This window comes from Centroberyx affinis, unplaced genomic scaffold (genome assembly GCF_046629955.1).
Source record: "Centroberyx affinis isolate AG114_WGS23_722 - 3 ecotype Tasmania unplaced genomic scaffold, CSIRO-AGI_Caff_v1 ptg000254l_1, whole genome shotgun sequence".
NCBI classification, from domain to species: domain Eukaryota; kingdom Metazoa; phylum Chordata; class Actinopteri; order Beryciformes; family Berycidae; genus Centroberyx; species Centroberyx affinis.
This window is the reverse complement of record NW_027278936.1, coordinates 80,705-105,334: the sequence shown is the minus strand read 5'-3', so window position 1 is coordinate 105,334 and position 24,630 is coordinate 80,705. Positions and strand designations below refer to the sequence as shown.

Here is a 24,630-nt window from a genome sequence, read left to right as displayed (position 1 = left end):
ACACACACACACACACACACACACACACACACACACACATTTAGGCAAACATTGCGTCATAATGTATGCTATCACATTTAGCACTTGACCAAAATCCATCCCACAGAAGTTCCTGTGTTATTAACACAGACATAAACGTCATGACACTGCCATAGCTGTATGGTTTAACAACAGGGAAGGGGGAAAAAACAATAGTTTGACGTTAAGAACACTGAACACTCAAGAACTGGATCAAAATACACCCATTTACAACAGAGAATCCTGTGAAATGCATCTTGATACTTCACCTGTCTGAGTTTTGAGGCTAAGTGGAGGGTTAGTCTGGATTTATACAGGAACAAGGAATCAGAATTTTTGTACATTTTCTGTTTCTGAATAAATCCAGCCTCAGTTAAGTGAGTTGAGTGCACTGGAATGTTTTCATGGTTGATATTTGGTCGACAGTAGCAGCTCTCAGCAGCTCTAAGGTCAGTCTGGCTTCAATAGGCAGTAGGAATATTGTTTTGTTTTTCCTTTGGAAGTGGCCAATGAACTGGTCCGGGGTAGTTTTTTACAAAATACATATATATTTTCACCCTGAATTTTAAAGAATATGCTACGATATACTTTCATCTAATTCATCTAAGAGTGTCGGTTTGCTCAGAAATGTGACAAATCAGATTGTACCATTAGCATTTCACAGGAAAATTGAATAAAGTTGTTGTAAGCCAAGGACAGACGCAAAAGGAAAGCAATTATATTTAAATACGGAGACCATATCCACGGCTAATTTTTTTGACACATTTCCCCATAAATGGCTTTTTTTTTTTATCTCATCTCTTCATTTGATCACTCTATCTTGTCAATGGCATTCGACAGTGTAAATCATATGAGAACACTAAGAATCTCTCACACCAGTGTTTCCTCTATATCCAGAGACAGAAATTAACATTTTATCCTAACTGCACACCACAATATAATTTGCTATCACAATCTGTATAGTATCAACAAGTGTAAATGACTCCTTTTGTAAGATGTTTGACATTTAACAATGCATAATCTGTGAGAGTGCAGTTGAAATAAAGTGTCATCATTCTGGATCCAACCGCAGCGCTGGATTTAAAAGATCAGATCTGTAGTGGTGTTGTCATATTCTACACCTGTATGCTCTTCTATTAAACACCATGGGTCTGTGTAGTGTTAGGACGATGAAATCCATATTTCATAGGATTCTGGGCTTACAATGGGGGTGTCAGTCTGTTCTCTTGGTGTTGGACGGGCAGGCTGGAGCTGTCTGTCGGGGTGTTCGTGCTCTCGGTGTCGTTTTCCCTCTCTGGCTCCACTCTGCTGCCCGCTGGTGGTCATTTTGTTTTACTGCAGCACTTGGCCCCGGGTTTCAGGCAACTTCGTTGCAAGGAAACTACCTGCAGCGAGCGCGCCAGCGGCAAATAAGATCGGTACGGCCTTGGTGATGCCCACAAACGACTGGAAAATGCTGATGCCCAGGACTGCAGCCAGCTTACAGAGGGCGTTAAGGAAGCCGAACGCTGTGGTCCTGAACAGAAAAACACAGAAACACAACATCTCAGCTACAATAATTGTAGATTTTTTACAGTTACGTGAAAGCTATGTAATGTAATACTGATCCTTACTTATCTACTTTATACTGTTCTGTATTAGATGTGTTTGATTTTTTGTACACAATTCTTGGTACAAGGTGTCCTTCAGTATTATTGACATCCTTGTTAAAGATGAGCCCAAATAGGATGTGAAAGGTAAAAGTTAATAAGTAAAAACTTCTGAGTAATATTCTACACACAGAAAAGTGAGGTGATTAAATTTGTTATTTTAAATGCTAATTTGTAAGTTTATTTTCAATATATAATAAATGAAAAAGATGGGTGTTGCTTTATTGGCATCTTTGTCTGCACTGTCAAACTGTTTACCAACCCAAGCTTGGTAGCACTTTAATTAGCTTAGCAACCAATCATGCCAACTGGTAATTGTGACAATTTTTTTAGAATAATGAGGCAAAAAAATGCCTTTTAAAATTACATTATAATCTTTTGTATTACTTCATCAAAGGTGCCAGTGAAATTCTGCAGGCTCCCTCTGTGACAGTGGTGCTCAAAGTGTGGTCCAGGGACCTCCAAGGAAATTATAAATATATATAATATTTAATAATATAAATATATTAGAAATGATCCCAATTGTAGAATGCAGAAGAATGACTATTGAAATAACAGGTTTTGTTTTCACCACTAATATCTCCCCACATTTAGAGTTTAGACAGTTTCACAATTCCAAATTAAATCAATTAAAATCTTCAGATATGGGTTGGCCCATGGGACAAAATCAAATGACGGTCTGTGGCCTCGTGTGTCTGTTTGAGGGACCATGACATGAAAACATCTGAGAGCGCCTGCTGTATGAGACCCAGATGTGCTGTTGTCACTGCTGTCTGAACATGGAGAGAAAACACAAAATAAGATCTTCCCTGTCACGCCAACAGCGAAACCAGCTGTTCCTCTCTTACCTTTTATCGGAGGGGTAGAGCTCCACCGTTAACACATCCAGGGCGTTCCATGAGGCGATGCTGATGCCGCCAAACAGACACAAGAGGGCAATCATTCCTGACTCACTGTTGCCAAACATCAGGAAGAAACAGCTGATGCAAGATATGACACTGGATCCCGCTGTTTGGAAACCAGAGGAGTGAGAGAAAAGAATGTAAGAAAACTGAATTGTGGTTTCAATAATTATCTTCATAGGTGAATTACCTGCATTGCTCGAGTTCACAATCTGTTACCTACCCAGCATCCTTAAACGGCCAATTTTGTCCATAAGCAGAGCTGACACAATGTTGCCTGGCAACACCGCTAACGTGCCGAGGAAGCTGACAAAGTATATCATGTAGGCATTGTTGTCATCGCTGAAGTCGAGCATGCAGCCTTCTTTGTTGTGGAGGAAGGTGCTGTTCACCAGCTTGGAATTGATAAACCTGTATTTGAATAAGTCTAATGAGAGGCGAGGAGGGGGGAGAGAAAGAGAGAGAGAAAGAAGGAGAAACAGAAAGGGTTGTTATTGCTCTATTACACTGAATCAAAAGAATCTGTGAATTATAGTAACTCAATAACGCCATGGGGAATTGATTAGCGCCAATTACTACGTATCCAGCATATTAAAGATGGCATGAGCGAATCAAACGGCCCGTTTGCAGAGGGAGCCTGAACTTAACTTGCATTGCATAGAAACCGCGCAACCAATCATCTGTCAGCGGCTGCTCTTAATCAAAATTCCTTTTAGACAGACTCTGAACATGAAAACAGCGTCACATTCACTTCTGTCCCTATGAAACTGCTCACTTGTTTCCTAATGGGCAAGCAGCAGAAAAGGTCAGAAGAGGTTCCTCAAAACAAGCTCTCCTCAAGGATGGGAGCACAAGCCAGGCTATTGTATTCTCACAGCATCAGCTTCGTTATTACATTTTCTGATGCCACCGCTGCAATTGGTCTCCGAAAAACAATAAGAATTTAATTACAGGGAGTTGGGCAGGACGTGATTATAGTGCTCAACAACCACAACTTTCAATGCCCAGATGACATAAAGACAAAAGAATGTTTTGCTGACTTCAGGGAAATCAGAACATACCACTCTATAAGCTGCCGAGGCAGTTACTGTGGAGGTTTTTAAATATCAAACTACCTCATACAATCCCACATTGGATTGATAGATATGAAACTATTACCGCTCCTCTCTAGCCTCTCAGACATGGACCTGTGGAGAATGTGAAATGTCAGGTGTAACACACACGTAAGCCAAATTACAACCATATAGAGTATAGAAAGACATGGCAAGAGCTGCACAGCGATCAGTCGTTGATACACAGACTAATTACTGCCAGAGCAAAACCCTGTTCACACCAAAGACCCCCAAACTACCAAGACATGCCAAAAAAAACACCACAAATGGAGTTTTATATGAAGATCTGAAGATACAGACCACTTTGTCTCAAAGACCCATGTCATGTTGTATCCAAAAGAAGCCATAGTCACATTTATTACACAGCTTTGTCGAATATGCAATTCTGATTGGCCAATGAACACAGTCTGAGGTCTGTTACTCCTGAATAACAGGCCGCTGTTTCACATCTAATAGTATCACTGTGTTTCACCTGGCAGTGTGTGGTGCAGCTTTGCCACTGCACAAGGAAATTAGCATGGGGAAATGCACTTAATAAATATAGTAAACTAATGTATAGTCTGACAAACTCCTTGTAGAATGAATGGATGCTTGTGTTTTGTGATAATGGAAAACAATCTGCAAGAAATTAAATGATTTTATTCTTTTCTTCCCTGGCATGAAATCAAGGTGAACACACACCACAAGGGGAAACAGGGGATACAAATTCTGGCACAACATCTGTAGTTATTTCAAAATATTCCCCTTCAAGCCGATGACTCACTGTACATTATCCCTTACTTAGTACCTATGACATATCTTTTGAGTTTCCGTTGGTATTTACCTGTGTTATAAAACAAGCTTGCGATGAAGGTGCAGTTTCTGAAGAAGGTGTTGGTGGAGGTGATGTCCTCGAAGTAGCACTCCTCAAACACAGAGTCTTCAAACACCATGGACTTCATCTTGAGGTTGAGGAACCTTGTGGATATATCACATTTTTGTTTTTAGTTTACTTTATTTGCACAATAATGAAACATCAAAGGGACGTGATACAAAAATAGTGCTAAAATACAATGACAAAAAAAACATGAAGAGATGCAAAATAACAACAAAAAAAAACAGGGACTTCCAAAAACATCACAACTAAAAAAGAAAAAGAATCAAAATGACAGTAGCACTCAAATTGTAACTGTACAATATCAAAATGATTCCATTGTAGTTTACTACTTTAAATGTTGGGGAACAAAAGCTCTACAGACCCCTAAACACTTACTTGTCATTGAAGTAGTGTCCTTGGCGATGCACTTGGTTTTCCAGGGTGAAGTTAAAGGTGACATGCTCCACTCGCTCCTTAGAGAACACCTTTGTGCGTGATTCATATTCCTGCTTCTGGATGTACTTGATCATATCTGGGAACCAAACCGTCAGGCCGTAGTAGCTGCAAAGTTGAGTGAGTCGGGAAAGAGCAGATAAGTTAAGATAACTCTGATTGTGAATCACAGTATAGCGACAAAACACTGAATGTGTGTCTTTAGTTTACCTGAAAGACATGGTGAACCAAACGGCCATCAGCATGAAAGTGGTTCGCTTATATTCTGGGCTGAAGCAGGCGAGGAAGTTACTCCGCATCTGTAACAAGTCAACAAGAAAACAAGATGGCCGTGTCAGAAAGCCTGGGAGACAAAGATGTAAAACTCCTTGTTATGTAATTACTCAATTAACTTTAGTGCCAATATAGAAACACAACTCTGCAATGTTGTGATGTAAAATAGATGACCAAATGGCACATTAATAACACACAACACATGTGATCATATATGTTATTCCCATGAAGTTGGACATTTCAAAAGCTTAAAACTGCAATTTTAGTCCCACAAACACAGCACTTCAATACAAAAATTGGAGGAGAGATAGTTCAATAAGTAATAACCAGGCGGTACAGCAGCAGATTCAGAAGAGATCGGTGTGGAGAGAGTGTAGGCGAGTGGTGGCAGAACGTAGGCTGAAAACAAATTAAAATCAGGCTCAAAATTGAAAGAAACATTTGGGAAACAAGTTTAAACAGAAGAGAATTCAGACACTTTTACTGGTGCAGAGGATAACAATTACAGATTATAATCTACCAGCAAAAAAACATTTTTTTTCCAGGAAATGAGAGAGATGGTTTTCACCAGATGGGATGCAGCTTTAATGCGGTATAGAGTGACCTCACATCCTAATTTAGTGGGAGACAAAGAGAAAGGGAGAGGGACAAAGAGAGAGCTGATATGTGGGTATGGCCTGAGCAAAATGTGTAACAATTAGTTTAATTTACAGAGGGCATTTAATTCATACTCATAAAATCATCAGCAGGCCACAGAAGCAACAGAATAAATAATAAGGCTAAAAGTTGACATTTTAACCTTTTCCATCATTACAAATGCGTGTTGTGTGGCCAAGCTTTGTTCAAACCCACAGAAGTTTATTTTAAATTTACACAAGATCCCAAGGTTTCCAAAGATACCATATATGTCATGCTGAATTACAGGGAAATGTGTATAAAATTATGCACAAGACGTCTAAATACCTTTCATTTGATGTAATTGCACAGCCATAAAAAATGGTATCTTGTGTTTGAATATTTCAGTCCTTATAATTGTGATATAGCTTCAGTGAAGCGCTGGAAAGAGCAGATACAGAATATGTTCTTGTCATTGTCATATCGAATGGAAAAAAAGATTTTTCTATCTTTGAAGCTGCTGAAGGGGAAATCTAAGGGTGCGCTGTTGCGTTAAATCCTGTCACTGATGCCACTGAGAGCCAGCTGTGAAACGCCACAATAATACTCATGAAAAACCATTTTAATATTGCAGTTTTAAAGAAGCTTCCTCAGCACCAACCACAAAGCAGATATATGCCCACAGGTAGGCTACACCATACGCCTATGTGCCTGTTTATACTTCTTTTGGGTACTATGAGGCCTGGGTCATCCTTTGATCTCAGGACCATTTTGTTTCAAACAGCTAGAACTCGTCAAATATGTCAGTGTCCAGCGACTTGGTGACATTTTTGGTTCAGGACTGCTAGCGCTACTGCAAAATCTCATTAGTTGTCAACCAAAACACACAGGAGTCCACATAGCCATTCATGTTCACTGTGAACTGTCCAAGATAATGCAAACAACAAGGGAGAATTAGGGTAGAAAATCAGCTTTGTTCTTAGCTTGACAACCATGTATATTTGAGTATATCTAGTTGGTTTTGAAAAATAATTTATACATTTATCAACCCAAGGGTTGTAGACTTTTTTCAAAATCATAGAGGAGCATGTAATCTTTTGATTGAAGTTAAAACATGTAAATCACCAAAATTGGAGTTACTAGGTTTTCCCCTGACATCAACAATATGTCGATATTTTCTGCATCTAATCAGTTTTATTTCTCTTCACTTCTCTCACCTGTTGGGAGAGGCTCATAATCTTCAGTTTATAGCGCTGCCAGACTGGTGTGTCTGTGCCGGTGTCCACCAACTCATCCATCTGCTTCACAGTCTTGATTGTGGTGACCTTGGATGAAAAAAAGACAGATTTCCTTTAGAGGTAGAGCCTATTGCCAGTATGACTTTAAACTCAAATGAATTTGGATGATGGCCACCAAATTTTCTGAGCTGCTTCTCACAGTAGATTTCATTATTTCCCCTCGACTGTTACCTGTCAGTCCACCGGAGAGGAATTTCAGGTAGATGACACAGTGAGATGTAGAACACATAGCAAATTTTGGGCATTACCATTTAAAATAGCAATGGTACTTTTTTCCCCATCAGAGTGCATCATCACTGTTTAATTCCACCACAGTTTTGACAGAAATATATTTTGTAGGAAATCCTACATGTTGCACCTTAAACCATGTGACACTTTTTCTACTGATTTTATTCTTTTCATCCTGACATAGACATAGAAACATAGATAAGAACTGTGGAGGCAGGTGTTGTTGTTTGGACTCTTTGCACTGTAAGAAAGGTAATGATGTCAAGCCAAATGGGCACCATTTCTATGCGCATGCTCTATTAAGTTAAATACTAAGTCAAAACCCAATTCAACATGTTTTAAATGGATTATACGGCAGCCCATTGCTTGTAGATGGACCCACTAGAATAAAATCTAATATACTGGAAAAGTCATATAACTGTATTCCCTGTTCAAAATGTGATACAAGAAACATGCTATAACCTTTCAACATAGTCTAGTAAAGAATTACAGGGAACCTCAACATAGCAAAATCATGTCCTGTCAGTGTTTCCCCAATATTCTGAAGCAACCTTGTTGTAGTTTTGGTTCAATGTCTGTCTCTGTTTTGTTCCCAGTTTTGATTTCAGTGCAGGTTACAGTGCTAAAACTGTATTTGGATTTCTTGCTGTGGTGCTCCACCATTGCTAAATGAATATAAGAGAAGTATTGATCGTGCAGGCCTATTTGAATGTCCGCTGACCTGATCAAAAAACATGTCTGTTAGTTGTTTGTCTCATAGATACTCACAGAAAACACTCTCTCTGGGTATCCCTTTGCTCTCATGTTCGTGTCGTGAACTTGCTTTAGAATCATCCAGCCTTCGTCATGCTTACCATTCTGTGTGGAAAGGGGGGCACAGGTTACATATAGTATCACATACACGGTGCATAACCTTTCTACATCTCCATGCATATGTTTACTCTTACTGATTTAAACACTTATAGAAGAACATATCTTTATGAAGACATTTCATATCTTGGTGTGTGTATTATGCTGGGGTTATGTTGTTATACATGGGTAAAACCAAAGGGACGGCGGCAACATTTGCATATATTTATGACGGGAGAATGAAAGGCATTCTTGGTCGGTTTCAGTAAATACTGTCAACCAGAGACTCTACTCCCAGCAAGCACAAGGGAAATAACATCTGCTGACCTCTAAGTAGAAGCGAGGGCTCTCTGGCATGGCGCTGAGGGCAGCGATGGCTGCAACAGAAGGAAACGCACACACCAACACAAACACGCGCCAGCTGTGGAACTGGTACGCCGAACCCATCTGGAAGCTCCATCCTGGGAAGGAAAAGACAGAAACATATGCGAGAAGAAATTAGCTTACACCTTACACTTTGATACCGTTTCATTTCAACTCAGAACTTTCAATTTCTTGCATGAACTTTTCTTTGCCCTACAAATTAGAGTCAAGTCAAATTGGATCATCAATAACAAGACTGAGGTCAAACTATCTCTCTCTGTAAGTGGAGAGACATCTTCTCCCCCTCCAGGGAGGTCAGAAGTCAGCCACAGTGCAGCGGCCCTGGAGCTGGAAGAGATTCACTGTAAGATTCTCTGTAATCAGTAGGTCAAAACTGAAGCTCCAAATTGTGTGCTCCCACTTTGTTTGCTGCAAATATTTTATTTTCCATCTACCTTACAGTGAAGAAGATCAACTAGGTAGGGCAGGGAGCCAAGAAAGTGCAGTGTGGCTGGTAGAATTGATAAACTCATAAGTTCAGGTAGTAGGTAATTGTACTTACCGTAATGAGGGATAATGGCCCAGGCCATAGCAGATGCGTATATTCCCCCAATCATCCAGAACATGCAGAGCCAGCTAAGGTGCTCTCCACGCTTCTCTTGGGCCAGGAATTCAGAATAGTAGGAAAACACAATTGGAATTGAGCCGCCAATCCTGCAAAGATCAGACACCAACTGAGTCCAGAGCTGCACTGCCCATATTTTATAGCAAAGATACTGAAATGTATCCAGAATCTTTACAACCATTACAGCTGCATTCTGTACTTAGCAAGAGGTACGTATTAGCTGTTTCAGACTAAATACCCAGAAAACACTTCCTGGTTGTATGTGTATGAGTTAGTAAACTGCTAATGCACCTGCTAAGCCACATGTTTACTTGGAATAAAGGTATATATATGATGTTATACCATGAGCCATGAGGGAAAAATACTTCAAAACTGTATAAAGCAAGAGCAATTGTCACCAATCACAAGGAACTGCACATCAGACCTTCCATCATGACCAGATAAAATTGTCTGATACCACAGCTAGGAGGCAGATTATGACACACAACAACAGTTTAGCTCAAATCCAAAATCACTAACCTTTAATTTACGGCACTTGTTGTTTTATTGACTTTGACAAAACTTGATCTTGGTCAATAAAGGATTAACACTATTCTCTTTTTCCTCTGCTCTTGTGTCACCATGGTTAGACTCTAAGGCAGTACTTAATTTGTGCTGGATCCTGCCGGAACAGGATCCGGCACCTCGCGGTTTTGGACTCCCTGCATTCCAGTACCTATTTGCGTGGACCCGGCACCTAGTGGCATGAAACTTTTTTTTTTTTTTGGTCTGCCATGTAATACCCCCAATAGTTGACTCTTCTTTCCTTTCCCCTCCCTTCCAAAAACCTAACTGTCTCATTTCCATATGAAGACAGGTGATTACCCTATTAGAAAGTAACAACAAGCACATAGTAATCACTTCACACATGAGTGAGCTGCTCTGCAGAGTGTGTTATGGTAAACTTCAGATAACGTCGGCTAAAAGTTGAATTTGATGTCCATATGTCCGCTGTGTGGACTATTTTGGAAAATTAGACAAGGTAAGCATGATTTTGTTTGTTTGTAAACGTGTTAGCATATTATGTAATCTATTAGGTCTCTGCTGGGACAATCAAAATTCATATTTGCCTAGATGACTGCGAAACAGACATTTTTTGGAGTGTGGACCTGTAAGTCCCACAGTTAAATATGCGGGCGATTGCACATGTTATGTTGAGTGTCCAGAAATAATTGGTAATAACATGAGAATTGGTTGACGTGAAGGGCTGTAAGCCACATCACTGTGGGCATTTCAAAACCAGCGCGGTCCAGCTGAGTGTCGCATTTAGGCCGACTTCTAGCTGCACCACGACACATTTTATTGCATTATTCACTGACATTGTTCCCTACATTCAAAATCGATATCCTATGAAAGTATTTGTATTGAATATTGATGCGTAAATACTCAAACCAGAATTTCTCTGGTAAATGGTTGAAGCCATTGCAGTTTCCTTTACGTATGATTAGGATGTCTCATAGTAGCCTATGTGGGCATTTTATGTTGTGCACAGTGCAGTTATATCTTTAGTCTACTACTTGAAGGGCAGGTTTGTAAAAATGAGCATTAGGTAGCCTATGCAATAATCAAATATTGTTATAGGTCCCCAGTAGTCGGAGCTCTAAGGTCATATAGTCGGTCATTTAGTAATGTTTAGGCTGTTAGGTCTACAGTAAGCTGTATGGCTGCACTGAGCACCACCGTGCCTCCAATGCGCTTCTTGTCTTGATATGTTCTGGAATCTTTTCCCTACACACCGACTCGCAGGAACACCGTCCCCTTGGTGTTCTGGGACCTCATCACTTACAAATTAAGCATTGCTCTAAGGCACAGAGGCTCTGTGGGAACATGATCATTTGCCACTTTGCTAAACCACAGCAGAAGGTAGCCTACAGTAACAGAGCACTGCTGCTAATGATGTAATGACACTGGTGCCAGAAAAGCAGAGGTCAGGACCTCAGCTACATGCCGGGGAGCAGCCATGGGAGAGAATGACAACTGAATGGACAGCAGCAAAATATGTCTAAAATTTGTCCTCCAACTATTATACTTGCAATAGTGCAGCTGGATTTAGAGTATGGGATGGGAAGATGACATCAGATGGAAAGTAAGTCTTTTGACTTCATTGTCATTATTGTTATAACAGGTTGAAATGTTTGGCTAATTTATTTCTAGTTACTCACATAACTTCCACCAATAATTATAGAAAAGTAGTAGAATGGACCCTGAAACCTGCAAACAACAAATAAGCTAAAATAAACTAATAACAGCTCTAAAGACTGATCAGTGATTGGGTTTCATTCATTTATTTATTGTACATTGAATTGTATTGGAGAGCAGCCAAGGATTTGGATCAGAATCGATTGGCATGATGGCAAAAACTAGGAAAATAAGGCCCAAGGTTGAAAATAACCAGAATTATCCTTTAGCTTACCCGACACCAGAGAGGAGACGGCAAAAGAGAAAAGTGCTGTAGCCCTGGACAAAGGAGGAGAAGAAGGAGAAGACACTGTTGATGGAGAGAGAGATGAGAAGAGACTGCCGACGGCCTATCCGGTCAGCCAGGCCGCCCCACAGGAACGCCCCGACCATCATCCCTAAATATACAATCAGACCTGCAGAGACAAGGACAGAAATAGCATTGAACTGTAACATCACAAATCTAATTGTTACCATTTTAAATGCAAAAACAAAAACGCCCAGTTTCCCCCGGACAAATGATTTGGTCAATCGTTTTATCCACTGCAGGATCTTATGGACACTGTTTCAGATGTGAGCCTCTCCTCCACTCTTTCTCCATTTCTGCTGTATTCCTATTGTGAGATTATGAGAACCATAAGCTCTAGCTCACCCTGTTTTGAATAGCTCTCTCTTCACAGGTAGGTGACAATTTAAATATGGAGAGTGTTAAGCCTCTCCTCTCCTCTCCTCTCCTCTCCTCTCCTCTCCTCTCCTCTCCTCTCCTCAGCAACACAAAAATCCAACGTGACACACCGAAAATAGAACCTGTACAGCAGATGGTGGAGATACAACGACAGATAAAAGAGTTTTCCGGAGTGATTTACCTAGCATGCTTTTGTTGGGTTCGGACAGACACATGTCCTTCTCGGCGCTGGGGAGGACGAACCCGACCACGAAGATCTCCACACCGTCCGCCATGAGAGCCAGGCCCAGCACAAAGTAGAGGGTCCACTGGAACTTTCCGTGACCGCACTCTTGTAAAATGGTCTCGTACTGCTGAGCCAGCTCCTCCTGGTCCTTGCGTCTCTCGGCCTCCGACGCTCCTATATCTCTGAACTGCTGCCCTCCGGCCTGGACCGAACCGGGACCTCCAGCCAGGCTTCCTTTGCCCGAATCGGCCCTGGGGATTCCTTGATACTCTCCCTCGTAGATCTCGTCGTCCTCGTCGTGGCCCTCTGTGGAGTCGCTGTGGCCGCCCTCGTCGTCGTTGGCGGCCTGGCTGTCCCCGCGGTAGTAGCCTCCGTCCTGGCTGCCCTGCATGGGGTAGTCGTCGTCATCGTCCTCCTCAAAACGGCTGTAGGAGCGCCTGCTGTACTCGTCGTTCACGCGGTCCATCCCGCGGCCGACCTTCTTGGAGGCCTGTCGCTTCACTTCTTTGGCAATGTCTTTGGCACCTTTTATGAAGGCAGTCCGGTTTTGGTAGCCGTCCTCCATTTTAAAAGAGGCTCAGGAGATGCAAAAGTGGTCAAAGACTTAGCAGAGAGGCCTCCTGAATGAACTGCTGTTGGTGTCAGGCTTCAGAGAGTTCACAGAGTTGATTTTCGGTCACTCGATCGATAAAGAGCTCCTCTTGTGCCTAGGAAGAAAATGGAAATTGAAATAAGCCCATCATATGGTCTCTTTCGCAATCATTCAATTAGGCTATGTGTGGAATGGATGCATGAAGAGGCTCTCTGTGATGAAGGGAGGCATTTGGTGGCAGTTTCAAAAGGAATCACAATGCACATTTCAGAGGATCTGTTACAGTCTTGTAGTGCCCCATGTCTTTTTCTTTGGACAGATATATTGGGGGGTTTTTAGCCAAAAAGTCCTCACTAGACTGTAATTATATAATTCAAGACTACACCTGTTGCAATTGCATATCTGCACAGCGTGCATTCTCTGCACAGTCACAGATGGACTCAAGCAATAATTAACGGGCGAGACCACAAGCCTTCAACAGTGTATGTGTTTTTTTGAGGGGGCGGAACTGCCCTAAATGCCTCACTTCACTGTGGAAAGCTACATGGCCATGATTCACACACAGGCAATGTGATAGTGATACGCTCCAAAAGACGGGCTAGTTAGGAATAAAAGAACATCACTGTGGTGTCATCATCTAAGCTCCTACTGACTTGAAGGTGGGTCATTTTTAAATGTGACAGGTCTAGCACATCCCATAAATCACATTAAGGCCTCTTGACTATTCCAGTTGACTAATGCTTACAAAAATCCTGTAGAAAAATGTAAATTCCTAAATAGATTATTATATCTTAAATCACTAATGTCAGGTTGGAGATGATACTTCAATGATACTTAAGAAAATTACAAAATATACTGTAGGTTTATGGATTAATCAAATATAGCTTGAAAATGTTCCTTAATTGAACAACTGCTGCCTTAATTTGGTATTAGATTAGCTCTCTACTTTTGCTATAACAAATTATGCATGAAATTGAGAAAAAGGAGCCAGAAAGTTGAAGTCCATTTTACCTGTCTACTGCAGTGTCGCATTTCCCTTTGAAATAGATTTTTTTTTTTTAAAAGTAAATGGATATAGAGCCCCGGCTTCTTTTTGTTCACTGGTGATACTCTGATCCATATGCTTGCATTAGAGAGCATTACTGTGTGCCTGGGGTCGATGTTAGATAAAATAACATGCCACATTGAATTTGTGACACAATGTACACATTGAAACTACAGCCATAAAAGGAGAAACATAATTTCTATGCAAGTGTTAAATGTATACAGGGAAAACTAGCAGCAAATGAGTAGAATGAGTAAACCATGTAGGTCCTAAAGAAAAGGCAAATAAACTGTGAAGCACTTGTGATTTAGGTTTTGGATAAATTGTTTTATATTCACAGTTATGTGTGATATATGCCAGCATCTGTATCCTGCTCAGAGCAATCAAGAGGTTGATTTGCTCAATTTGAAATGTGTTCATCCAAACAGCATCTTGCAGTATGAGGCAGACCCTTCATTATCAGCATGATCAGGATATTTACTGACAAAGATCAAAGGAGCCCCACCAGGCCCCGTGTCTCACAGGACCAGTGTCAGCCAGGCTAAGCTGCAGGAAGCTAACCTAATAATGTCTTGGGATGAGGCACTGCAGACCATTTCCCACTGTGCTATTTGACCCTTACAAGACAAAATCATGCACTGAAGAAAATGTTGGGCTTGTGTAAAAACGGATAGGCATATTGAGCCAAGAGTAAACAACAAAACTCCATGTTGTGGAAAAATGTTTTGCTTAAAACGAAGATGATGGGGAGGAAAAAGCAAGACTCCAGGTTTCATTTGCGGCAAAATCATCAGACTCTATAGTAGTCCTATAATAAAATTTAGGGGAATACAATGCAGATATCATCATATCATGCAGATCACCATAAAGTACAATAAGGTCACTTTAAACTCTCTATTGCATACTACAAACACACCATAAGTGCCTTTAGGAATATGATAGGAACATTATAGTTATTTTTTCATTAAGACAATAGACTACTGTGTCCATTATGCAACAGGTAGGCTATAAGCACAATCCTTACTACCAATCTTCTGTTTTCTTCACAGAAAAAACGAAGGTAAAGGAGAGGAGTAGTGGACTCAAACAAAAGCTTTTACTTCTCATTTTGTTATTGCTGTCAATTTGGAAACGTCTCTATAGCCTCAGCCTGCACCACACAACCCTCTTAGGCCCTGTAAAGAGGAGGGAGGCCTGAGGATCAGGGATATTTACTACTCTCTCGTTTGAGCAACCCCCTTTTTTGTCTTCCATGGCTATTTTCATTCAAGATTGCATCATTTTCTGCGAGTTCTTTGCAAGGTCAAGCACAGCAGATAGCCATCAGATGCAGACAAGCTTACTGAAGCAGGGGAAGGTTTCTATTAGGCGTGAAGTGTCATGATGAATCTGACAATCTGGAGACACCTGAAGATAATATCGGACCGAGCTTCCTCCGAGCCAAAAATCACAAGAATATTCCTATATTGTGTCTGTGCTACTCATTAGTGAGTTTATAGTAACCTTAATGATATTTGTATGATGTCACAATAATATTCCTATAGGGTTAGGTTGTGATATTTGTATAGTAGCCTATCCGTCTACGATTTGTTACAGCTTTTTTTTTTCGTAAGAGGCACGCGCAGCAATTGGTTATGAGCGGGCAGCAAAAATGTGGCTAAAGATTTTGACCAAAAAAATGAGCAAATTAATAAACCCCCAATCCCATTTATGATGGGTTTAATTCTGACCTGGCGAATAGGTTAACCCGATATTTCGTTAATTGGTCAGATGTAATATGCTACTTCTTCAGTGATGATGAGAAAAAAGGCCTTGTCGCTAATAGACCACCTTAAATATAATATAAAAACATCAGCTATCACAAACAGCAGCCTGATGCGTCCCAGCCTGTATCCTGAGATGTGTGCTAATTCTTAGAAAACACTGCCAGGAGCCTGTCACGACTTGGACTGGATTATAGGCCCGCTTGATTTACAAATCGATCTTAATTGCTGTATGAAGCAAACGGTTGGAGAACACGCCCATCGTCTATTCCTCAGGATGTCTTAACCTAATGCATAATGCCTCGCTTTAAAATGATGAAAAACGGCAACCACCACTAATAGCCTAATATGAATCACGCAAAACACAGTCTCACCTTGATCCCGCGAAGTGATCCCGTGTATTTCCCAGAGATGATGATGATGATGATGGTGGCGGTGGCGGCGGCGGTGATGATGATGCGTCCGAGGCTGTTGCTGTGAACGGAGTGATGCTTTGCAATTTATGAGAGAGAAGTCCACGCCATCCACAGTGACTTACAGTGAAGCGCAGGGGTCCCCTCCCCCATGCAACCCTCAGCGCAGGAACACATTAACGCCTTGCTATCTGGACGGATTGGCGCATATCTGCACACAATCTGCGATCATTTCTTTGACCTGCCGCTTTGTGGAGGCTGCTGCACCCTGCTCATTTAAGCTCGTGATTCCTAAACATGACCCCTCGCATCTCTCGTGCCTTTTTTTTTAGGTATATCTCCAGGCAATTAATTATAAGTCTTTGCATCAAACGGCTCAGAAATATTCATATTAAATATATATATATACCCACGCACGCATGCGCCCTCATACCATATTTTCATCCATCTGGTTTGAGAAGTAGATAATTGTCTGTATGCATGAATATCAAATTGTGTGCAGACAACACACACGCGCGCAACACACACGCACCTGACTCTTGTTGCCATGCCAACCACTTGCCATTCTTGATCCCTTTCAACAAGACCTGCTACAAAGAAACGTGAGCTTTCTTGACAGTCAATGAGGTCATCGCCCGCGTCCTATAAATAGGCTACAACTTCTCTGTGGAGATTAGAAATGTGATTTTTTGAGTTTATATTGTGTAACAAACCAATGAGTAGATAATGCCACTAAGTCACTGTAGTAAATCAAAGCTCAGTGCTTCTTCTAGTGGTTTAAATCACTTTGGAAAGTTGTTCCCTCTTTGCTACAAATTCAGCTACAAGACACACACGCACACAAAAAGCTTTCCAACACCTTCGACCCCCTCACATCCTCATAGCTGTTACAAGTCATTGCACAGACACTGGTAGGTTTGAGTGTGATGGCACAGCAGGGTGCGCTCCACTCCTCTGAACCTGAAGAGAAGTGAGAAAACTTTGTGTCTCTGTATGTACAGTGTGTTTGTGTGTGTGTGCCTTGTACTGAAGAAAATTAATACACATGACATTCATACAGAGGGAGAGGACAGGCAGACCCTAAGTCACCCAAATAGAGATGAATGCACTTTTTTTTTTTATTGTTTTTTTGCATAACTTTTTTTCCCACAATTAGGTCAGTAATCTGCTGGCTTTCAACAAATTGTTACTGTCTGAATCAAAAACTAAAATTAATTAATTATAATACCTCATTTACTTTTCCCTTTCATGTTTTGTGTTTCCAATACAAAATTCATTTTAGACTCTTGGTCTTTTTGAAGTTTGGTTAAAATAATTGTTAGCTATTTGATAAACTACCATCCCATATTCTGTAGGCTGTACATATTTATTTCAAAGTGTTTGCATGTGAGATAAGCATTCATCCTTTTGAGCCTCCAGCTGCACAAATCTGGGTGGTGGACGAGAATGAAAACCACCAAGGCATCGCTTCTCACTTGACAGAAGGAAGTCAATTTTCCAAGAAACATTTGTCAGTATTGGACCATGGAGACAAAATTTATTGGGCTATAAAAGACGTGATAAACTACGAGTGGAGCAGATGGTTTTTGAGAGATTGTGCGTTTGGGGTGGAGCGAGGGAAATCTGTCTTAAGTTGTTTTTCTGGGGATATTTGTGATTGAGCCTGCCTTGTGATGTAGATTTCTTTTGTGCATGCTGTATCTCATGAAGAAATGCTCCCATTAACTATCGATAAAATAAAAATAAAACAGGGTGCATTTTCACATTACACACACACAACGCAATCAAACCAATCAAATCAGCATGTATTCTAGGGAACCTATTTGTCCCAGGTGCTGAAATAAATTTAATCTATAGGCCATTAATTCAATAGTCTGCCATATTTGGACATTTGCCAGTGGCAATGACAAAAAAAAGGTTACACCCAACAAATTTTGGGGGGAAAAAAATGTTATTTTTAGTCTTCTGTTAAATAGCTTCACTCTTGACAGCTATGATGCAGTTTGCAGTATTTTGATGACAGGTTTAATTGAAAATTTGTCACAGTTGCAAAATAACTAAGTTGGTTCGACATGATTTGTCTGACCACAGAAATGCTGACTAGTTTACAGGTAGTCGCAAACTGCCATATAGATTTTCTTTGTGTGGGAAGAAACAGGCATTTTGACATTGCTTTGCATTGGGCAAGATGAGGCATTCATTCATTTCCTCAGCCTGCTTAATCCTTTTCAGGGCCACAGGGTGCTGGGGCTTATCCCAGCATGCACTGGGCAGAAGGCAGGGAAACACACTCTACAGGTCACCAGTGCGTCACAGGGCCAATGCACAACAAATGCTAACCATTTGCCTAGTACATGTGCGCCAGGGTATTTAGATTAAAAAAATGAGTGTATGTGTTACTGTACTAAATATTCCTACCAGTTTGACACCAATCCTGTAAAATGCAGCAGCCCATTTCCACCTATATAGGCCATCTAATATTTCAGTGGTTAAAAACTGACTGACTTTTATTGGCAGTGATTTCTCTACAGCAGTGGCAATAAACATGATTATGTCTTCTAAGAGGTGTAAACCATGCCCCCCCCCCAAAAAAAAACAACACTGTACCACTATAGAAGCAACAGAACCCATTAATGAGGCTAGACTGTTTCATTTTGACCATACCTGTCATATAACTTGCACAGATGATGCAGCAGGAGGGGGTCGCTGAATGATTACTTTTCTCCTCTTTCTTTCTTCCCTTTTCTATCCTGAGGACGAGACTGCTGTACATTTTATTGACCAAGCTGCTAAATCATTTTTAATAAGGACAGTGATGTTAGAAAATTGTTTTGAGATCAAAATACTTAAAACGCTTGCATGAAATGAGGACAAAATGAGCCAACTCTGCCTTTAACCATCTGCAACTACCAATTAAAATAGTGTATGTTAGGCCACTGCCGCAAACTGACACTTTGAAGATTTCGCCTTTGTCTGTATTCCTTAAAGGAGGCTTGCCATTTCCCTTTTCATTATTCAGGCTGAATGTTCAATTGAAAATCAGGTCTCCTGTCTGAGCTTTTCAAAGGGAAAATGGCTAAAATGATCATAAAGCAGGTATATTCTATGGGGGGGGAAAGATCCAAGACTTGTATTAAAACCTTTATTCCTCACAGGTCCAGCATCTGTACAATGACAACAAAAGATACAAAGTGGTGGTTAAATTAGTCTCACAGTTATAATCTAGGGCAGATATGGGGATGTTAAAAAAAAGCAAAATGAGAGCCCCTCGCTGCAGTCTGAAGTAGACTACGGGGGCATCGGTCCTCTCATAGGAACCCGCGGCGGGGCACCCGGGGGCCTCGGGGGCATGGGAGGCCCTCTCTGGAAGCCGAAGGGCGGCGGGCGAGGAGGGCCGCTGCCATAGCCAGGCGGAGGCATGGGAGGAGGCGGCCCTCTCATACCCGGATGCATGGGGGGACCTGGTAAATTAAAATAACAATAATACATTTTATTTGTGTAGAGCTCAAGGTAGGTACTCAAAGACGCTTAGAGTACAGGAGAAGGGGGGATCTTACCCATGCTTTGACCATAGCCATTGTTAAATGTGCTTAGTGTAAATAATAGCACAAACATACCAGATCTGACAATGCATCTGTTGCCATTTCAGACTTATAAACAAGGATTTTATGGCTCAAATGTATTGAAATGAAATTAATCAGGTATGGTTCATGACTATAGTGAGGGTGTTGTTCTTGACAAAAAGAACATCACAATTTATTGTACTATGATGAGCCATCTATAAAATTCTGTTAATTAATAGTAGGCCTTCTCACAGGAAATTTGTTAGTCATGGTGGCCATAGTCATAGTGGCCATATGGGCTAGTTTCAGCATTACAAATAATTGGTTCTATACTTATACCACTGGATATTATAGATGTACAGGTAAGGTTATGGAATGAACAATTCAGATGTTCTCTTATAGGCTACACTATAAGATTCACTTACAAAATAGGACATGGCAATTTTCCCTCAAAAAGATAGTTTTCGTGAGTTTTAGACATTTTAGTTGATACTAAACATGTAATGAGATGGCACAGTGCTTACCCATGGGGGGTCCATATGGTCCTCTGGGTGGCATGCCCATGTGTGGGTGGGGGGGCATGCCAGGAGGCGGTGGTGCCCGGTGCTGGTTTGATCCTGGGGGACCAGGAGGCGGGGGCACCATGCCAGGGGGGGCATGAGGTGGCATGGGCATCTGAGGCATACCTGTGGGATAAAAACAAACTTTACTGCGTGCTCCAGCAAGTATCCAGCATCTCGTGGGTTCCATCAGCTTACATTTTCGCTGGAAGCTGTCCAGTTTTCTCCGAGCAGAAAATGGAAGATCAGGGGCTTATGTGTAGAGGGTGTGGACGAAAATATGCATGCATATCTTTCCATGCAGAAAAAGTTGAGATTTTACAGTGAAAGGTGGCAAAGCTAGGCTAATTAATTAACTGGTTTTGTCATTCCATTGCATAACTTTTTACTTATTAAGAATACATTTAAAACTCAACTTTAAGCGGTCAGTCAGTATGCTCTGTCAATTTCAGAGAAAAATATTTTCCAACCCCAAGCTTGTGTTTTGGATTCATTTGATATGCAATACAAATGTGGTGTTATTATCAGAAAACAGTTTCAGGAAAATAACTGCATATAATTTGAGCCCCACTCCCAGTGGTGTGACTGCAGCCACTGTGGGAAAGCATTGTGAGCTTGAAGGGATTTCACCCCTAGGCAGAACAAGCTGTTACCTGGATGCATGCCGGCTGGGGGGAAGGGCGGTGGTCCAGGCGGAGGTCCTGAGCCACCAGGCTGTGGTCCTGGTCCCCCTGCGTTTGGGGGCATGGGCATACCAGGGGGCATTCCTGGAGGCATCGATCCTGGGGGAGGGACGGGAGGAAACGCACCAGGAGGCGGCATGCCTGCAGAAAAAAAGCATCATTTCCCATTAAAATGTATTATCGATTTGTGCTGCTTATTAGTGCTCAAAGTATGGCTACATGATGCAGTGCGGCTGAGAGTGATGGATTGGTTTACAAATGGAACATTCCATTTATCCTACCCAATGTTATAACTTCGTAATTTTATTAGTAACTCATAAAAAGGTTTCATTTCTCAGCTGCCATGTTGACTTGATGTTACTTTCAGACATTATCCAAGATTAAATTAAATCAATCTCATTACCACCCACTGATAAAAGGATACATGAGTCAGAGCAGCACCTCTCATTTTCAAGGGCCTACTCCATCTTCAGCCTGTAATTCAACCTGTTGTCTGCCCTCATAGCACTCGCCAGATTCAGATACTCATGCCAAGACATTTATTAGATGCAGAAATGTATAGATTATGACAGTGTAGCAGATATGAAGCACAGTATTAGAAACACAACAAACCAACAAAGCTAGGAGCACAGCTGCCATTTTGTGTGTTGTACTAAGCAGATATCAGATGTTGTACTATGTGTTATAGTTATAGTTATTATCTTTATAACCATATTACCTAAAATATAGCATCAGACGTGATTCATTGTCAGTAGAATATTTCTACATCCACACAGTGATGGATAGTGGTTGTTGGAAATCATCTTAACCCAGAAGATCAAAGTCATAGGCAATTAGTTGTTAAATGTTTATATGACTCTCTAACTGGAAAAATATAGAAACGTTATGCTGAGATATACTCAAAATAAGTCAGAAAAAGTTAAATTGTGAACAAACACCCCAGACCCTTTAAATCGACCCTGTATAACCATTGTGTTTCGGTCTTACCAGGCATGGGCATCCCGGCCCCCAGTGTGGTCAGGACCGGTGTCGGAGCAGAGGGTGGAGGCGGGGCGTCCGCGAACAGCTGGTGAGGCCTGTCCGCCTGGGAAAGAGGGTTCTGGGCGGCCAAGAGGCGCTCCGCAGCCGAGCCGTGCCGCTCCCCTTTGGAATCTTTCTTGAACGCGTAGGACACTGTGATGGGCCGGTTGCAGAGGTACTGGCCGTTCATAGCCTCGATGGCGGCATCTGACGCATCGAAGCTGGCAAAATTGATGAAGGCGTAACCCTTGGAGTTGCCGGTATCTGGGTCGCGCATGATTTTGGGCGTCTGGAGGATCACGCCAAAGGCACTGAATGTGTCGTAGAGCAGTTTCTCGTCAATCTCCGGGTCCAGGTTACCGATGAAGATGTTGGCACCCACGTCCAGGTTTTTGTTGTGCGCCGAGGCCTTGTTGACTCGGATGGGTTTGCCATAGAGCTTGATCATATTCATGATTTTGATGGCATAGTCAGCGTCCTCTTCACTAAGGAACTCCACAAAGCCATAACCTGGGGAGGAGTGAAAATCTTACATGAGTACAAGCTTCAGGCTCATCAACTCTTGTCTGTGTATCCCTGTCAGACTACCTTGCTATCTTGTCTCACTGAAGTTCTGCTAACTTGTGTTATCAAACTATTTTGTGTTGCAATCCAACATTGCCTGGCTGTACCATTCTCTTTCTTCACTAATTTGTCATAGTGATGGAAATTATGGTAACACTTTATTTGGATAGTTACTACATACAGATAGTACTAGATAATAACTTTGTTGCTTATTTGGTGCATCTCCAGTCTTTGTAACCCTAACCCCATTTTTAAACCTAAACCCAACCCTAAACTGACCCTATTTCTACCATTAATCCCAACCTTCACACAATTATGAGTATCACTAGAAACATTGGACTATCCAAATAAAGTGAGACTGAAAATATTAACCCTGATGGTAACAACTGAATTAAAGCATATTTGAAGATACTCACCTTGATGTTGGCCCGTGACCCTGTCTTTGGGCATGTGTGTGTTGACCACAGGGCCAGCCTGCAGGAAGAGCTCCCATAGTAGCGGCTCTGAGACTTTCTCATCCAAGCCACCGACATACACAGTGGCGTCTATTGGAGAACACAAACAAGAAAGGTACATTGAGATATTTCAGAGAAAGGTGTCTAAATTCTACCACAGTTTTGGTTCCGCTATAGTTCTGGATAGATTGGAAAAAGAAAAAAGAAATAGAATGACTTGATATGAGATAGTCTGGCTGTTGCTGACCATACACACCATGAAATTAGACACCAATAAAATTAGGTCTTCTGAATTGTCAACGTTGGTTCTCTCATCCTTCACTTCAAGGTGCAGTACACAATTCCTTTTCATTACTACTACAACTCTGCCTTATTGTTTCAACCCGTTCCAGATGGCAGATCACCTGACTCTCCAACACCAAACCTCCGGCCCATCTTCTAACATTAGTAACTAGAAAACAGCTACGTTCAGATGGCCAAAATTAACTAAACTAGATATAAAACGTTAGAATCCGCAGACGTTACCCATTGCCACCAGCAAATAAATTATGGCTCTATATGCAGATGTAGATAAAAAGCTGTTAGCTTTCTAGTTGTTTGGGAAAGACAGTCAGCTAACCCGCATAGATTCTATGGTAAGTTATGTAGCTTGCTAGGCTAATGTTAGCTAACTTGATACTGCGCCCAGGTGTGATGTGGCTAACAACAATAGCTCCTCTATCAGGGCGGCCCCTACACTAGGAACTGCATCACACCCAAGTTTAGAAGCACCCAATACACGGCTGGTAACGGCACCATGCGAGTAAATGAAACTTAAATCACTTAAATTGTAAATGAATGGCTGAGCTTAGCGGCAAGCCAAACAAACGAGTCCCATGTGTTTCTCTGTCTGACCGGCTTCCTGCAAACCGTTAACCAGGCGGCCAGCAACTTTACAAAGCGCTCGAAGTTTACACATGTAGTCTTGCAAATACTTTGGGAAAAGTATGAATTAACTACAAAGGTATGGTTGAACACGATAATCCAATGATGCACCTACCTTGGTTTCGTTCCGAAATTGGCCCCGCCGCCATGTTGAATGAACGCAGGGGAAGCGTCCTCAAACGTAGCTCCGCCTCTTCCTCCACTGAGTGACGGAGGCGGAAGTTCCGTGAGCTTTTTTTTTTTCTAGCTTTTGCCAGCAGAGGCAAACTATCATCAGTGGTTCTCAACCTTTTTCATATTCATATATAATTTAGTGCACATTAGGGCCACGGACGCCCATTTGATGAAATTTGGCATCTCGGACCCAAATCTGAGAATATTTTTCTTGTCAGATTTGATTTTGTCCAGAATTCCATGACTATCTGTACTGTAGGTAGAGAGACAACAGTGAATCTATGACCAAATCAGTCATTCTTCTAAATTCTCTAATTGTGTTAACATCTTGTAAATGGAGTATTGGTGATGTTTAACACTTTATCAATTTGCTGGGGACCCCTTGGAACCCCCTCAAGGACCCCTGGTGGTCCCCGGACCCCACATTGAGAACCACTGGGTTATACAACTGAAACTGTGTAGAGTTCAATCTAAAACAGCTGAGAAAAGCCACATTTTCATTAGT

The 24,630-nt window shown here is 41.5% G+C and overlaps 2 protein-coding genes across 5 annotated transcripts; both read right to left on the bottom strand.

The window, feature by feature from the left end:
- Positions 1–1,350: 1,350 nt before the first annotated feature.
- sv2a (synaptic vesicle glycoprotein 2A) lies at positions 1,351–12,934 on the bottom strand. Of its 3 annotated transcripts, XM_071545102.1 has the most exons (13): positions 12,325–12,934; positions 11,694–11,874; positions 9,179–9,330; positions 8,581–8,714; positions 8,173–8,262; positions 7,117–7,203; positions 6,249–6,271; positions 5,201–5,281; positions 4,934–5,098; positions 4,505–4,638; positions 2,793–2,996; positions 2,516–2,675; positions 1,351–1,534 (listed from the first exon to the last, which is right to left on the bottom strand). In XM_071545102.1, the coding sequence occupies exons 1-13, from the start codon at positions 12,932–12,934 to the stop codon at positions 1,351–1,353; spliced, it is 2,205 nt and encodes a 734-aa protein (XP_071401203.1). The 3 variants fall into 3 exon arrangements, with proteins under 3 accessions (XP_071401203.1, XP_071401187.1, XP_071401196.1); XM_071545086.1 differs by lacking the exon at positions 6,249–6,271 and having other exon boundaries at positions 5,201–5,289; positions 7,087–7,203; XM_071545095.1 differs by lacking the exon at positions 6,249–6,271 and having other exon boundaries at positions 5,201–5,289; positions 7,096–7,203.
- A 5,825-nt stretch (positions 12,935–18,759) lies between these two features.
- sf3b4 (splicing factor 3b, subunit 4) lies at positions 18,760–24,120 on the bottom strand. Of its 2 annotated transcripts, none has more exons than XM_071545250.1 (6): positions 24,067–24,120; positions 22,989–23,117; positions 21,976–22,518; positions 20,959–21,129; positions 20,261–20,431; positions 18,760–19,643 (listed from the first exon to the last, which is right to left on the bottom strand). In XM_071545250.1, the coding sequence occupies exons 1-6, from the start codon at positions 24,098–24,100 to the stop codon at positions 19,471–19,473; spliced, it is 1,221 nt and encodes a 406-aa protein (XP_071401351.1). In that variant the 5' UTR covers positions 24,101–24,120; the 3' UTR covers positions 18,760–19,470. The 2 variants fall into 2 exon arrangements, with proteins under 2 accessions (XP_071401351.1, XP_071401344.1); XM_071545243.1 differs by having other exon boundaries at positions 18,763–19,643; positions 20,270–20,431.
- Between the last annotated feature and the right edge of the window lie 510 nt (positions 24,121–24,630).

What these genes read in the sequence shown, in the direction of transcription:
- sv2a (XM_071545086.1), bottom strand. Translation starts at nt 12,934, where the DNA reads ATGGAGGACGGCTACCAAAACCGGACTGCCTTCATAAAAGGTGCCAAA. An exon ending in ACCCAACAAAAGCATGCTAG is followed by an intron (nt 11,875 to 12,324) that starts GTAAATCACTCC and finishes TTGTCTCTGCAG; the next exon opens with GTCTGATTGTATATTTAGGG. An exon ending in CTCTACCCCTCCGATAAAAG is followed by an intron (nt 1,535 to 2,515) that starts GTAAGAGAGGAA and finishes TTTTCTGTTCAG; the next exon opens with GACCACAGCGTTCGGCTTCC.
- sf3b4 (XM_071545250.1), bottom strand. Translation starts at nt 24,100, where the DNA reads ATGGCGGCGGGGCCAATTTCGGAACGAAACCAAG. An exon ending in GGTCACGGGCCAACATCAAG is followed by an intron (nt 22,519 to 22,988) that starts GTGAGTATCTTC and finishes ACTCCTCCCCAG; the next exon opens with GTTATGGCTTTGTGGAGTTC. An exon ending in CCCAGCCGGCATGCATCCAG is followed by an intron (nt 20,432 to 20,958) that starts GTAACAGCTTGT and finishes TTTATCCCACAG; the next exon opens with GTATGCCTCAGATGCCCATG.